This window comes from Oncorhynchus mykiss, chromosome 11 (genome assembly GCF_013265735.2).
Source record: "Oncorhynchus mykiss isolate Arlee chromosome 11, USDA_OmykA_1.1, whole genome shotgun sequence".
Classification (NCBI taxonomy): domain Eukaryota; kingdom Metazoa; phylum Chordata; class Actinopteri; order Salmoniformes; family Salmonidae; genus Oncorhynchus; species Oncorhynchus mykiss.
Window position 1 is genome coordinate 33,184,395 of NC_048575.1, and position 12,944 is coordinate 33,197,338.

At 41.0% G+C, this 12,944-nt stretch overlaps 1 protein-coding gene across 1 annotated transcript in view; it reads left to right on the top strand.

Annotated features, from left to right (window-relative positions):
• Window positions 1-12,944, top strand: part of LOC110535589 (receptor-type tyrosine-protein phosphatase N2) — a 288,776-nt gene that overhangs the window by 238,627 nt on the left and 37,205 nt on the right. The window contains exon 12 of the mRNA XM_021620665.2: window positions 10,018-10,233. Within this exon, the coding sequence (XP_021476340.1) occupies window positions 10,018-10,233 (216 nt within the window). The remainder of the gene's footprint in view (window positions 1-10,017; window positions 10,234-12,944) is intronic.

Below are 12,944 nucleotides of genomic sequence, written 5' to 3' on the forward strand. Positions count from 1 at the left end.
AGGGCAACAACCCAGCAGCAGGACCGCTACCTCCGCCTTTGTGCAAGGAGGAGCAGGAGGAGCACTGCCAGAGCCCTGCAAAATGACCTCCAGCAGGCCACAAATGTGCATGTGTCTGCTCAAACGGTCAGAAACAGACTCCATGAGGGTGGTATGAGGGCCCGACGTCCACAGGTGGGGGTTGTGCTTACAGCCCAACACCGTGCAGGACGTTTGGCATTTGCCAGAGAACACCAAGATTGGCAAATTCGCCACTGGCACCCTGTGCTCTTCACAGATGAAAGCAGGTTCACACTGAGCACGTGACAGACGTGACAGAGTCTGGAGACGCCGTGGAGAACGTTCTGCTGCTTGCAACACCCTCCAGCATGACCGGTATGGCGGTGGGTCAGTCATGGTGTGGGGTGGCATTTCTTTGGGGGGCCGCACACCTCCATGTGCTCGCCAGAGGTAGCCTGACTGCCATTAGGTACCAAGATGAGATCCTCAGACCCCTTGTGAGACCATATGCTGGTGCGGTTTTTTTTAATCTTTTTTTATTTTTTTTAATTTTTTTTTATATACCTTTATTTAACCAGGCAAGTCAGTTAAGAACAAATTCTTATTTTCAATGACGGCCTGGGAACAGTGGGTTAACTGCCTGTTCAGGGGCAGAACGACAGATTTGTACCTTGTCAGCTCGGGGGTTTGAACTCGCAACCTTCCGGTTACTAGTCCAACGCTCTAATCACTAGGCTACCCTGCCGCCCCAGGGTTGGCCCTGGGTTCCTCTTAATGCAAGACAATGCTAGACCTCATGTGGCTGGAGTGTGTCAGCAGTTCCTGCAAGAGGAAGGCATTGATGCTATGGATTGGCCCGCCCGTTCCCCAGACCTGAATCCAATTGAGCACATCTGGGACATCATGTCTCGCTCCATCCACAGACTGTCCAGGAGTTGGCGGATGCTTTAGTCCAGGTCTGGGAGGAGATCCCTCAGGAGACCATCCGCCACCTCATCAGGAGCATGCCCAGGCGTTGTTGGGAGGTCATACAGGCACGTGGAGGCCACACACACTACTGAGCCTCATTTTGACTTATTTTAAGGACATTACATCAAAGTTGGATCAGCCTGTAGTGTGATTTTCCACTTTAATTTTGAGTGTGACTCCAAATCCAGACCTCCATGGGTTGATAAATTTGATTTCCATTGATAATTTTTATGTGATTTTGTTGTCAGCACATTCAACTATGTAAAGAAAAAAGTATTTAATAAGAATATTTCATTCATTCAGATCTAGGATGTGTTATTTTAGTGTTCCCTTCATTTTTTTTAGCAGTGTATATAAAGGCAAAAAGCATGCTTTTGTACCTGTGTAGAAAGGTACTATCTGAGGTATGAGCTGGGGTACTTTCATTTACCTATAACTAAAAGTACAAAGGAGGACCTTACAGGGTGCCACCCTAGTGACAAGCGGTTGTAACCTTTAAGGAACAAATCTAAACCTTTATTTCTGAGCATGTAGCCAGAGACAAAACAGTTGCAGGGCCAAAGTCAATTTGAAGTTATGTTGGTATACTTAAAAGTGTTTTTTAATGAAGTCTACAAAATACATATACATGATTACTAGATATGTTGCCAAATGAGTTAGGAATAATATATCATGCATTTGTAAGGCAATCCCAATAGTTAAGCCCAATATATAGACCATATGAACTAGTAATACATGTTTTAAGGAGAATTTGACATGAGCCATTTTGTACAGTAAGTTACCTGCATCATAGTAGCCAATAGGTTACTGTAAATTTGCAGTAAATTACTGGTGAAACAGAAGCCAGTAGATTTACAGGACTTTTACTGTAACACAAATTTACAGCATATTATTGGAACACCTGAATACAGTAACATATATTTTTAGAATGTACAGGACATTACTGGAAGATTGGTGAACAGTGATTGGTGAACTGTTGCAGATTTACAGTGCAGGCAGCTAGTGCCAACGACGGCAGTATTTCTATTACATGTCAATACTGTCAATACCAGTTTTTTATTTGTATTTCACTGGCCTGAACTACAATTCATGTAACCTATTGTGTAACAGTTTAATTAGAATTCATGCATTTTGTATTTTCAAACACAAAAATACAGACATTGACTGACCAGGCGAATCCAGGTGAAAGCTAGAGTATGACCCTAATTGATGTCACTTGCTAAATCCACTTCAATCAATGTAGATGAAGGAGAGGAGACCGGTTAAAGAAGGATTTTTAAACCTTGAGACATGTATTGGGTATGTGTGTCATTCAGAGAGTGAATGGGCAAGACAAAATATTTGTGTGCCTTTGAACGGGATTTGGTAGTACGTGCCAGGCAAATCAGTGTCACGCGCCACAACACTGCTGGATTGGGTGTTCCTGATGTGTTGTATGCTCAGTGAATACTTGCAAGTAGCATACTTAACTACAACATTCTCGGTAACATCATCTTTGTACTTGCAATAACTGTGGTATATTCTTGTTTACCTTAGTTTGCACTGACTGAAAGTCGCTCTGGACAAGAGCGTCTGCTAAATTACCAAATTTAAATGTAAAAATGAACAATTGCAAAGCACACTGCTGGGTATTATTCTAATGACCTCCGCCCCCAAATAAGGCCACTTTTTTATTTAATCAAAATACAAATAGTTTGAGGGCAGAACTCATTAGAATAATCACCAGCAGTGTACTTTGCAAATGCTCATTTAAATGTTGGTAATTTAGCAGACGCTCTTGTCCAGAGCGACTTTCAGTCAGTGCATGTAATTTAAGGTTAATAAAAAAACATATCACAGTCATAGCGAGTAAAACGTTTTTGTAACCATTACTGGGAATGTTGTTGTTGTTGTTAATTATACATTGGTAAAAAAAAAGAAGCTTTATTTGTTACATGATACCTTTTGAATGGATCTCTGGCTAGTGCAACATATGTTATTGTAATATTCACAGTAGCTTGCCACCAGCTTTCTGTGAGTTACTGTAAAATGCAGAGCAATGCTATCGTGCAATACTGTAAAATGTGCCTATTATACTGTAAGAAAGTTAATGCCACTGTAATCATGTTGGTATTTTACTGTAATTACATGGGATTCGTGCAAGCAGGTTGGCTGCTAGGTATGTGTATATTACAGAATATTTATGAATATTTGGTGTTTTATATCCTTCACACTTCTAGAGGCCTAAACGAATGCGTCCAAACTGACTGTGATTACAGGGAAAAACAGATCAAAAGGAAACTGTTTAATATTCAACCATTAGAGGTTTAAGACCCGCTGTGACTCTGATCTTTTCTGACATAGGTTAAATTGTTGGGGCACTACCATATATCACGTAAATTGGTACAGCTCTCTCACTTACGGGTGCAACAAGTATAGCGTCTTACAAGGCACACCTCAAGATTTATTAATGAGCCACAATAATACCATGCACCACAAAAGGTTTTTGGTACTCCAAATGTACAGAATGGTACTGTATTCTGTGGGGGTGGTACTTAATTACAGTAAATTACTGGCAGACAGTAAGTTATTGTAGATTTCCAGGACAAATATGTTAAAAAACAATTGTATGATACTGTATTCTGTGGGGTACAGCATTCTCACTACTGGGTGTAACAAATATAGCCTCTTACAAGTCATGCCTTAAAATATCTTAATGAGCCAGCGATTCGTTCCCCTCCCACAATATTTTTCCACAATGCACAATAGTTTACAGTATGATACTGTAAAAATAAAGCAAATCAGGTAATATAGTACTACAGCAATTAATGTAATTTTACAGAAGTGTAGCGGAGCCCCCATAATGCATTGCTCTTTACAGCACTGTACTGTAATATTGAACTACAGCAGCTAATTGTGAAAGTTTTGCAGCAATTTGTTAGTGATAACGTAGATTCTAGTCATTTGAAGTAGGTCCTGTTTGACATGTAGTCTGTGAAATTATAGGACCCCTGTGAACCACCCCTCAGCTGCAGCTCAGTGGGGGCCAATGCACTGGCTGAATTCTGAATATACACTCCTGGTGTAGGATAGTATAGTGGAGGACAGAGCCTGTTTTTTTGTCCCCCTGTTCACACTGACAACTCCAGCTGTCACACACAGGGACAATGGAGAAGAGGGGGTGTGCTCTGAATAGAAAAAATAAACTGGAGACCTCCCCAAAGACTCGTCATCTGCATTTGACAGGAACCCCACCTCACCGCCCCCTTCCCTTTCTCCCTCCTTTTCTCTCTCCTCTCTCCATAATCGTCCTCCTTTCCCTGTAGCTCTCCGCAGGGTAATTTGTCCGCTAAATAACTAATTAGGAGTTTTAGTGGGATTTTGTCAAACTGATTTCTTTCTATGTTTTTCTTCATAGATTTACTTATATAGGCTATCAGCTCATATGTTTCGCTCAGATAGGTCTTCACTGAACTTGTTGTTCAGTCTATGTTATTACAAATTAGAATACTAGAATAGGTGTAAACCTTCTTATGGTGGTCCAAAGGTCACTCATGTTGGTCAGGGAGGTGGTCAACTATGGTTTGCCAGTGCTGTGATAAGATATTGTGTAAAACAATGAACGCAAAGAATTTAGATAGCCAGACAGTTTTAGAGGAATGATTCCATACATTTTTCAAATGAACTGCCAATATGCCAACATTTCATTTAAACAATGCAGTAAATCCACAGCCATACATACACTGGCTCAAATCAGTTGATGAAAAATCAACTGTTGTAAAGTTGTAAATGCAACAAGGACTGATATTGTATCATATAATAGTACTCACAGCTTTCCAAGAAAACAAAATCTGAGACATGTAGACCTATGGTCTATTTACATATATTTTAGAGGCTTGAAAGAAAAATGGTATCAAACTCATATAAACTGTATTTATAATTATATGACAATATTTCAGGTTGACTATAATTCCATTACACTATTTCTGGTACATCACATGCCTTACCTGTATACGTAAAAGCAGGAAATGCATCAGTTATGCCTCTACTGTCATTCATTCCAATTAGACTGGTTTGGATTTTTCCCTGACTAAGATGGCTGCCATTTTCGTACCATTACCATTATGGAACTAGACTCTCTAGTAATTTAACTGGTAAAAGGTTATACATTCACTACTGATGGACACCCCATCCCCTCTTTCTGTAATGCATGCATTCATTCTGGCTATTAGCCTACTGTATTATTATAGGCTACTGTATTTAGGAGTGATAGGGGGAAAGGGTGGAGAGCGCGAGAAAACAGCAATTCACACAGAACACAGAGACCCCAAGTAGCTTAACAAATGAGTGGCTCACCCAATGTCCATTCATGTCCCCCCTCAGCCCACAAGCCTATTAGGCAAGCATCCCTCCTTGAGCATTCACTGTCGACAACATGTGGAGGCATCGCTATAGCAACCAGTGGCTATGACATGTGCAACAGACAGGGACTCCTAAGGGCTGAATAAAAGGAGTGTCTCAACCATATATGATCTCAAAAAAACCCAACCCCTCTCCCCTTCTTTCCATTGGGCACAGAGGCGCTGAAAGGACCCACTATAGGCATCTGCAGATTATTGCGAGGCTCAAGCGTGCATATCACCTCGTTCGTTCTCCTCGTCGTTATTTTATTTTTCTTCTTAATCTTCGTGCGCGAGCATTGGTAGCTGCAGTCTTTTGTTGACGAGGGAGGCGCACCGGACACTGGTAACTTTTGGGGAGGAGAGGTTTGAGTGGGAGGCTGGCTGTGCGCCGGCCACACTGGAGCTGCGGTAGTTGCACCTGCTCTCTGGAATACAACACATATTTCCTATGTATTGCAAACCATCTGATTTGCGGATCAACATGGATTTTGGTAATTATTTTCCAGCTTGTGTTACATTTTGGATGGTGCTGCTACAACTAGTCTACTGCAGCGGGGAAAGACGTGCACGTTGCACACTTGTCTGGAAGGCATGTATAGGCTAGGCTATCAGTTTTATGTGGAATTAGATTATATATCTTTTTTTAAATTCATATTTTGACCGCTGCTTTTGTTTCTGTAATTGATTGCATTTCAATTGATTTGCAATGCTTGCGTGAGTTGCCTCATTTCGTCACTCTGTTGATGCTCCAGTTACCCAAAATATGCTATAGTGTCGGGAAAGAAATCTAACAACAACATAAATAGTTCAAATTTAGCCGAGGATGATTAGTGCGGTAGTAGGCTAAAGTGTTTTAGGCCTATTTTAAGTTATAAGCTAACAGGTGTTGAAAATATAGAAAATATATTTGCTTTACAGCAGCAGAGCGGGAAGTGTCCAATCGTCACATCTGTATAGGGAAGATACAAAGTTTTCATCCTTGAATACCAATGGCATTAATTGTTGAACTAAGCACATTGAGTTTTTGAGAAGATCATTGTTTTCCATTTGCGAGTTGTTACCTTTAAGTTAATTTTGCATAAAAAGTTTGAGGATATTTCTTTACGACCTTTGCTGTTTCTAAGCATTAATTCGGTTGGTTTATTGTCTACAGACCGAAATTGATTTGAGATATTAATATAGGCTTCTTTTTTTAATTACAGTTGATTGGCAAAGCAATTATTTATAATAAAAATGAAAAGCTGCATGGATTTACTTTGGAAAAGGTTCTTATTAACCGCATTAACACGTTTGTATAACTTTTAATTGACGAATTCTTGTATATTGCAAAATGTGAAATTATTGTTTGATTTGACTTAATCAGACTGGAAAATGGCTGAAATTTATGGAATAAGTGATCACAGGCCTGTGACCTTTATCTCAGTCATTTGAATAAACCAGAGCTACCGAAATCCATCTGCCCTTTGTCTTCAACTAGGTCTACTAATCCGAGAGAGAGAGAGAGACCGAGAGAGAGAATAAGTGAGTGTAAAACTTCACTGAGCATCCTGTTCTGATGCAAGAACATTTCAAGTAGACTGTTTTCATTCAAGGTGATAAGCAAGATAAGCAAGGTGAATTAAAAATAATAATAATTCTGATTCTGGCAGTATATAAGAATATATTCCTTAATTGCACACGTTAATTCATCTAAATATTAAGCTTTATTAACTAGGCAAGTCAGGCAAGAACACAGGCGCATTTACAATGACTGCCAAACCCGCACGACGCTGGGCCAATGGGACTCCCAATCATGGCCGGATGTCATGCAGTCTGGATTCGAACCAGGCACTGCAGTGACCGTGCTTGTACTGAGACGCAATGCCTTAGACCGCTGCGCCACACGGAAGCTCAATTACACCTGTCAATAATCATAGTGTGATTTTATAATGTTTATACACGTTAATATTTATAACATACATGGAAATTATGATCTGCAAACAAATCAATGTGATTTGTTTGTTTATACTTTTTTAAATGGTTGTTTGGTTGTTTAAATGTTGTTGTTTTTCCTTCTTAGTTGACTACATCTGTTTACGTTTCTCCATTCACGCTAATTAACAAAAACTCCTCTCTGGTGTAAAATGGGAGTCCTCTCTCTCTTTCCCTCAAGAGAATATGCTCTTCGTTTGTTATCTTTATCCTCTTAGATACATCTGGAAAGGACATATTGAGGGGTGTGAAGATGATTTAAATCTGCATTTTTTTGCTAGGATCAATTAACAACTTCCTACAAAATATATTTTAGTCACTGCATGTTGTCATTATAGCGGTTTTATATAATTTGAAGTTATATACCAGAATAATATTTTGACTATAGCACAGTATAATATTGTTGTAATTATGGCATAACATATTTTTATACCATAAAAGCACAATCTGTGATTTTTCTCCCCAACATTTAGCAGAGCAAACATGAAATAAACACTTGACATGTCACAATATATTTTCATGTTAATTGAATTCAAACTGATGATTTACTGTCATGTAAACTAAGAACAATTATTTTCATGGAGTCCCTTTTCATGTGGCTTGCTTAGAAGTGTTAAGCTGGTGGAGAGAAAAAGAGAGAGAGAGAGAGAGAGAGAGAGAGAGAGAGAGAGAGAGAGAGAGAGAGAGAGAGAGAGAGAGAGAGAGAGAGAGAGAGAAGGTTTGCAAGGGCTGCTGTAGTATACTAAATCTACCTTCCTACAGTTTCATATGCACATACCAAGCCTCAACAATCCAGCTTACATGTATCCTTATCTATCATATTTAATAATTTCCCTCATATTCAATCTGTCAAAGGATAGCATTGATGTAATGGCTCAGAGGTAGCCAAAGCTTTGTTTCACTGTATGTTCTCTGCGGTTTATTAAAGGACTTGTTTTAGACCTCTCTATTGGTTTGAAATCCATTTGACTGTTGATTGAAGCTGTATTTCAGAGTTACGTCCATTGTAATCAACAGAAACACACACACACACACACACACACAGCTAACCTTGTGGGGACACACAATTTAGTCCCATTCAAAATCCTATTTTCCCTAACCCTAGCCCGTACACTTACCCTAACCTTAACCCTAACCTTAACCCAAAAACCTAACCTTAAACCTTACCCTAAACCTAACCAAAGCTCCTAACCCTAAAACTATCCCTAGCTCCTAACCGTAACCCTTAACCTAATTCTAACACTAATTCTAACCTTAACCTCCCTAGAAATAGCATTTGACCTCGTGGGGACTAACAAAATGTCCCCAGTTGGTCAAATTTTTGTTATTTTACTATTCTTGTGCGGTCTTCTGGTCCCCACAAGAATAGTTAAATATGTCCATACAAACACACACAGTCATCAGACCTGCATGGTAATCCGTGTGAGCATATGAGCAAAGGCCTCAGCATCCATAAAGTCACCAAAGGTTAAGGTGTTCATGCGTTGTAATTATGAATGTATTTCTTTTCTGATACAAATTATAGATGCTGCTAAATGTGTACCTTACCCTTTTGCCCCCTAGGACTAAGTACCATGTTTCAGAGGTTGATGATTCTTTTGTGCTTTTGATTTGATTGAAGTTGAAAACCCCTCTTTAATTCTGATTGTTGGAAATTTGAGTGCATTGACTAGATCGAGGTAGACAGGATACTTGATGGAGTTGGGCCGCTCGTCCAAAGACTCTGCAGTGCATCTGGGTTCATATTCTATTAAAAAGTGCTAAAACCTTCCCAGGGGTCCATGCACTTACTGAGACCCAGCCAGGCAGCCATACAGGGACCTGTGAGACAATACCATGCCAATACCAAGCTATTCTCTTGGGCTTAGATCTGACCACCGGGGAGGTGGTTAACAACATCTCTGAAAGGCCCATTCTAGTGGGCTTCTGCTGGGTACACACAATCTAAGATCCCACTTTCAGGCACTCCTAGCCATTAGATCAGGGGCCTGGGCCAGGGCCTCAATTCAGCCAAACTCAAGGCTGGAAGGCTATTAGGGAAATATTTTACTGTCCAAACCTCCTGTAGCTGCACAATGGCAGGTATCCCCATGCCAGGACAAAATGGGCCTAAATGACTATAGAGCAGCCAGTTTGTGGGCTGGACAGGAGAGAGTAATAGAGCTTGAGGGAGTTTGAATGCACATGATAAAAACCACTATTATTGTAAAGTAATGAGTGGGGTGGGCAGGAAGTTAATCTAGGTGGGGATGAGTGGGCGTGGGTTGGATAGACAGGGAGGGAAATACTGTGTGAATTTGCTTCTGTATTTCTGTAAAACAAATGACAGAAATCCCAAGTCTTTTCTAATATGGAGGTTATGCTTTTCCTTTTGCTGCCAGATTTATGTCCATTTCCTTGTTTGTACATTTTGTCACTGATGTAGGATCTTCATTTGATCCAATTTGCTACAGCAGGGAAATAATTCTGCAGCAACAAGAAACGTGAATTATTATGTGGATTATAATTCATGGACATTTTTGTAGGGGTTGATACATTGTTTGTATGGGAAAATCAAGTTTGACATTTCTAGGTGAAAATTACACATTCCAGAAGCTTTTTTAAGCATCAAAGCACTTTACATTTAACATCTGTATGTGTGTGCGTGCAGATGTGTAGGGCATTTAATCATCCCCTTTTCTCTCTCTCTTCCCAGAAGGGCAGCTTGAGACAGATCCCGGTGGTCAAGGAGAGTCATCTGGAGTCTGGTCAGTTCATGGTCTTGACCATCATCTCCATGGTTCTGATCATGGGGGCGCTGGCAGTGTCTGGCTGGCTCTTCTGCCTGCGTCACCGCTCCCACCTCCAACTGAAGGAGAAACTAGCCAGCCTGGGGACTGACACCAGCGCTGATGCAACCGCAACCTATCAGGTGAGAGGAGCCTCCTTTGCGTCAGCCTATCACAGTGCAGCCGCTGAGTGCTCTGCTGGTAGAGAATGGACTCTGGTCCCGGTCCCTGACGCTAGCCTTATTCTGATTGGTCTGCAGTGGCACGTAGTCGTTGTGTTTTGAATTACTTGATTTGAAGGGAATATCTGGTTGATTTTGTCACATTTGTAACAGTTGTTTGTAAAAATGTCTCTTTGTTCATGATAAGAGCTAGGTTGTGATTTAAGTGTGGTTATCAATAGAATGTAAAGTATGTAACGTTTTTGTAACCTAATTGCAAGATTACCCATCATTTGATTTTGTATTATGGAGAAATGTAATTTGTGATTTGGTTGTTATTTAAAATAGAAATAGAATAAACAATTGCTTTTTTACCATCCAAGTCAAAGGTTAGCCTTGTGAAACCAGACTGACCGCTGCACTCAGGCTGGTTTAACAAGGCTAGTCAAATGTATCCAGAGGTCTAAACTCCAGACAAAGCCTTGATATTCCATTGAAGGTTGTATTGGCTATGACCTGTGACTAGGGGAGAGCCTTTTCAGCAGGGGAACGGGTTCATTGTATGACCTATTCCTTCCATTCCTCCAGGACCAACGGCTGGCTGGCTGACTGACTGGGTGGCTGGCTGGCTGGCTGGCTGGCTGGCTGAATGGGTGGGTGGGTGGCTGGCTCGTATTGATTTTGTCCTGGGCTCAGCTGTGCTCAGCATGGGCACTCAGTGCACATCCACCCATCACATTCACATGCTCAATATTTAATCAGCTTTCCACAGTGTCGCCTTTCCCGATTGTACACACTAAAGAGGGACAATCATTAAAGAAAGCAGAGAAAGGTTTTGTTCTGTAACCGTTCATTCAGGCCCCTGTTTCTTCAATGTTATTTTATTTTGTTGGTTTAATGGACTTTTACAATATTTACAATATATATGTATTTATTTTTACAATACAATTAGGTGTCGTTGGAGCCTATCATGTTTACTAGCAGAACAGATGAATTGCTATATGAATGTAGCGTGTCAACTGTTAAGGCAGGTATTGCCAGTTAAGTGGTGTAGCAATCAATCTCAACTCTATACCGTCCTTTTTTTTGTTGTTATTTGCTTTAACATTGAACTTGAAGAAATGAGAATGTCTGGCATCCATGTGTGTATAACATATTTCATGGTTACAGATATAGCTCTAGGGTATAGCAAGTATAAGGGTTGCACAATTCCGGTAACTTTCCCCAAAATTACCAGGTTTTCCCAGAAATCCCTGTTGGAGGCTTCACTGATTTCCTGCTCATTCCCTCCTCCTTCCTATTCCAACTGGGATTTCAGGAAAAATTTGACATTTTGGCAAAGTTAACTAAATGATGCAACCCTAGCAAGGACAGTAGTACATTCTCAGAGTAATCTGACTATAGTTTTAGCTGGATTACAATTTGTTTTCCCTTGTTGAAAAGAAACAGGGCTTGCGTCCCAAATGGCACCCTATTCTCTATTTAGTGCACTTTTCCCCCGCCAGAACCCTACGGGCCTATGTAGGGAATAGAGTGCCATTTGAGACGCAACCCTTGACTCTGTAAAGGTGTAGATTAGAGATACTGGATTAATTATTAAGTGGACGTGGAAAGTTCCCTAAGGCCGTGGCCCGGGGCAGATTCTCATGGTTATGATGATTAAGGTTAGACGTAGGGAAAGCTGATCCTAGACCAGGGCTTAGGTGCTGATCCCCGGAGGGAAATATCTCAATGATAGATCATGAGATAGACTAGTAGCTATGTGTTGCTTTCAGAAGACACTGCCTTCTGCTCTTCTGGCTTGCTGTTATGGGTCCTGGTCAAAGAAGTGCACTTCATAGGGAATAGGTTGCCATTTGGGATCCAACCCTGGTTATTAATTGAGGTTGAAGATCAGTCTGTGGGTCTGACTGGTGCAGGCCACACACCAAACACGATGGGCCTCACAGATTACTGTGAATATAATGGAGAAATCTCCAGCTCCACATAAGACTGACACTATCGGGGGTAGGGGAGGAAGAAGGGGGAGAGAGGGGGTTCGGGTCCTGTAAGATTGCACCCTTCAAACAATGAGGTGGTTTTTTCTCTTCTCTTTTCTCTCCTTTTTTATATGTGGGAAGATGAGTGGCTGGCTAGATAACGCTCAGGCTCTGAATCCCTAATGGGGCATCTGTGAGCACAAGGCATGATGGGAGAAAAGCCAAGTCAATATGTAGAGAGGAGTAATCTTCATGGTGGGGTGGCGGCAGAGGGAGAGTCTTCTGAATCCAATATAATCCCACGTACAGATGTACGATCTTCATTTTGTCGCAGTGAAATATGTTGTTTTACAGGGTCAGCCATAGAAGTGCAGCGCTCCTGGAGCAAATTGCCGTTAAGGGCTCTGCTCAAGGGCAGATCGGCCGATTTTTCACCGATGTAGGCGACCTTTCGGTTACTGGCCCAACCCTCCACCACTCTTAACCGCCAAGCTACCTGCCGCAAACGTACCTTACAAACCTCCGAAGCGTTTTTTTTTAAAACCTCAAATGCATTGCAGGGAAGTTCTCCTGCAACAGGGTGATCAAATGAAGATCCTACATCTGTACAAGTTCAATCCAAATGCCAAAGTAAAGGCCTACTGCACATGTGAATACGTAGGTTGCTCATCCCTGTTGTAGTTTTGTTGTTACGAATAAGGGTGGATGCTCAAT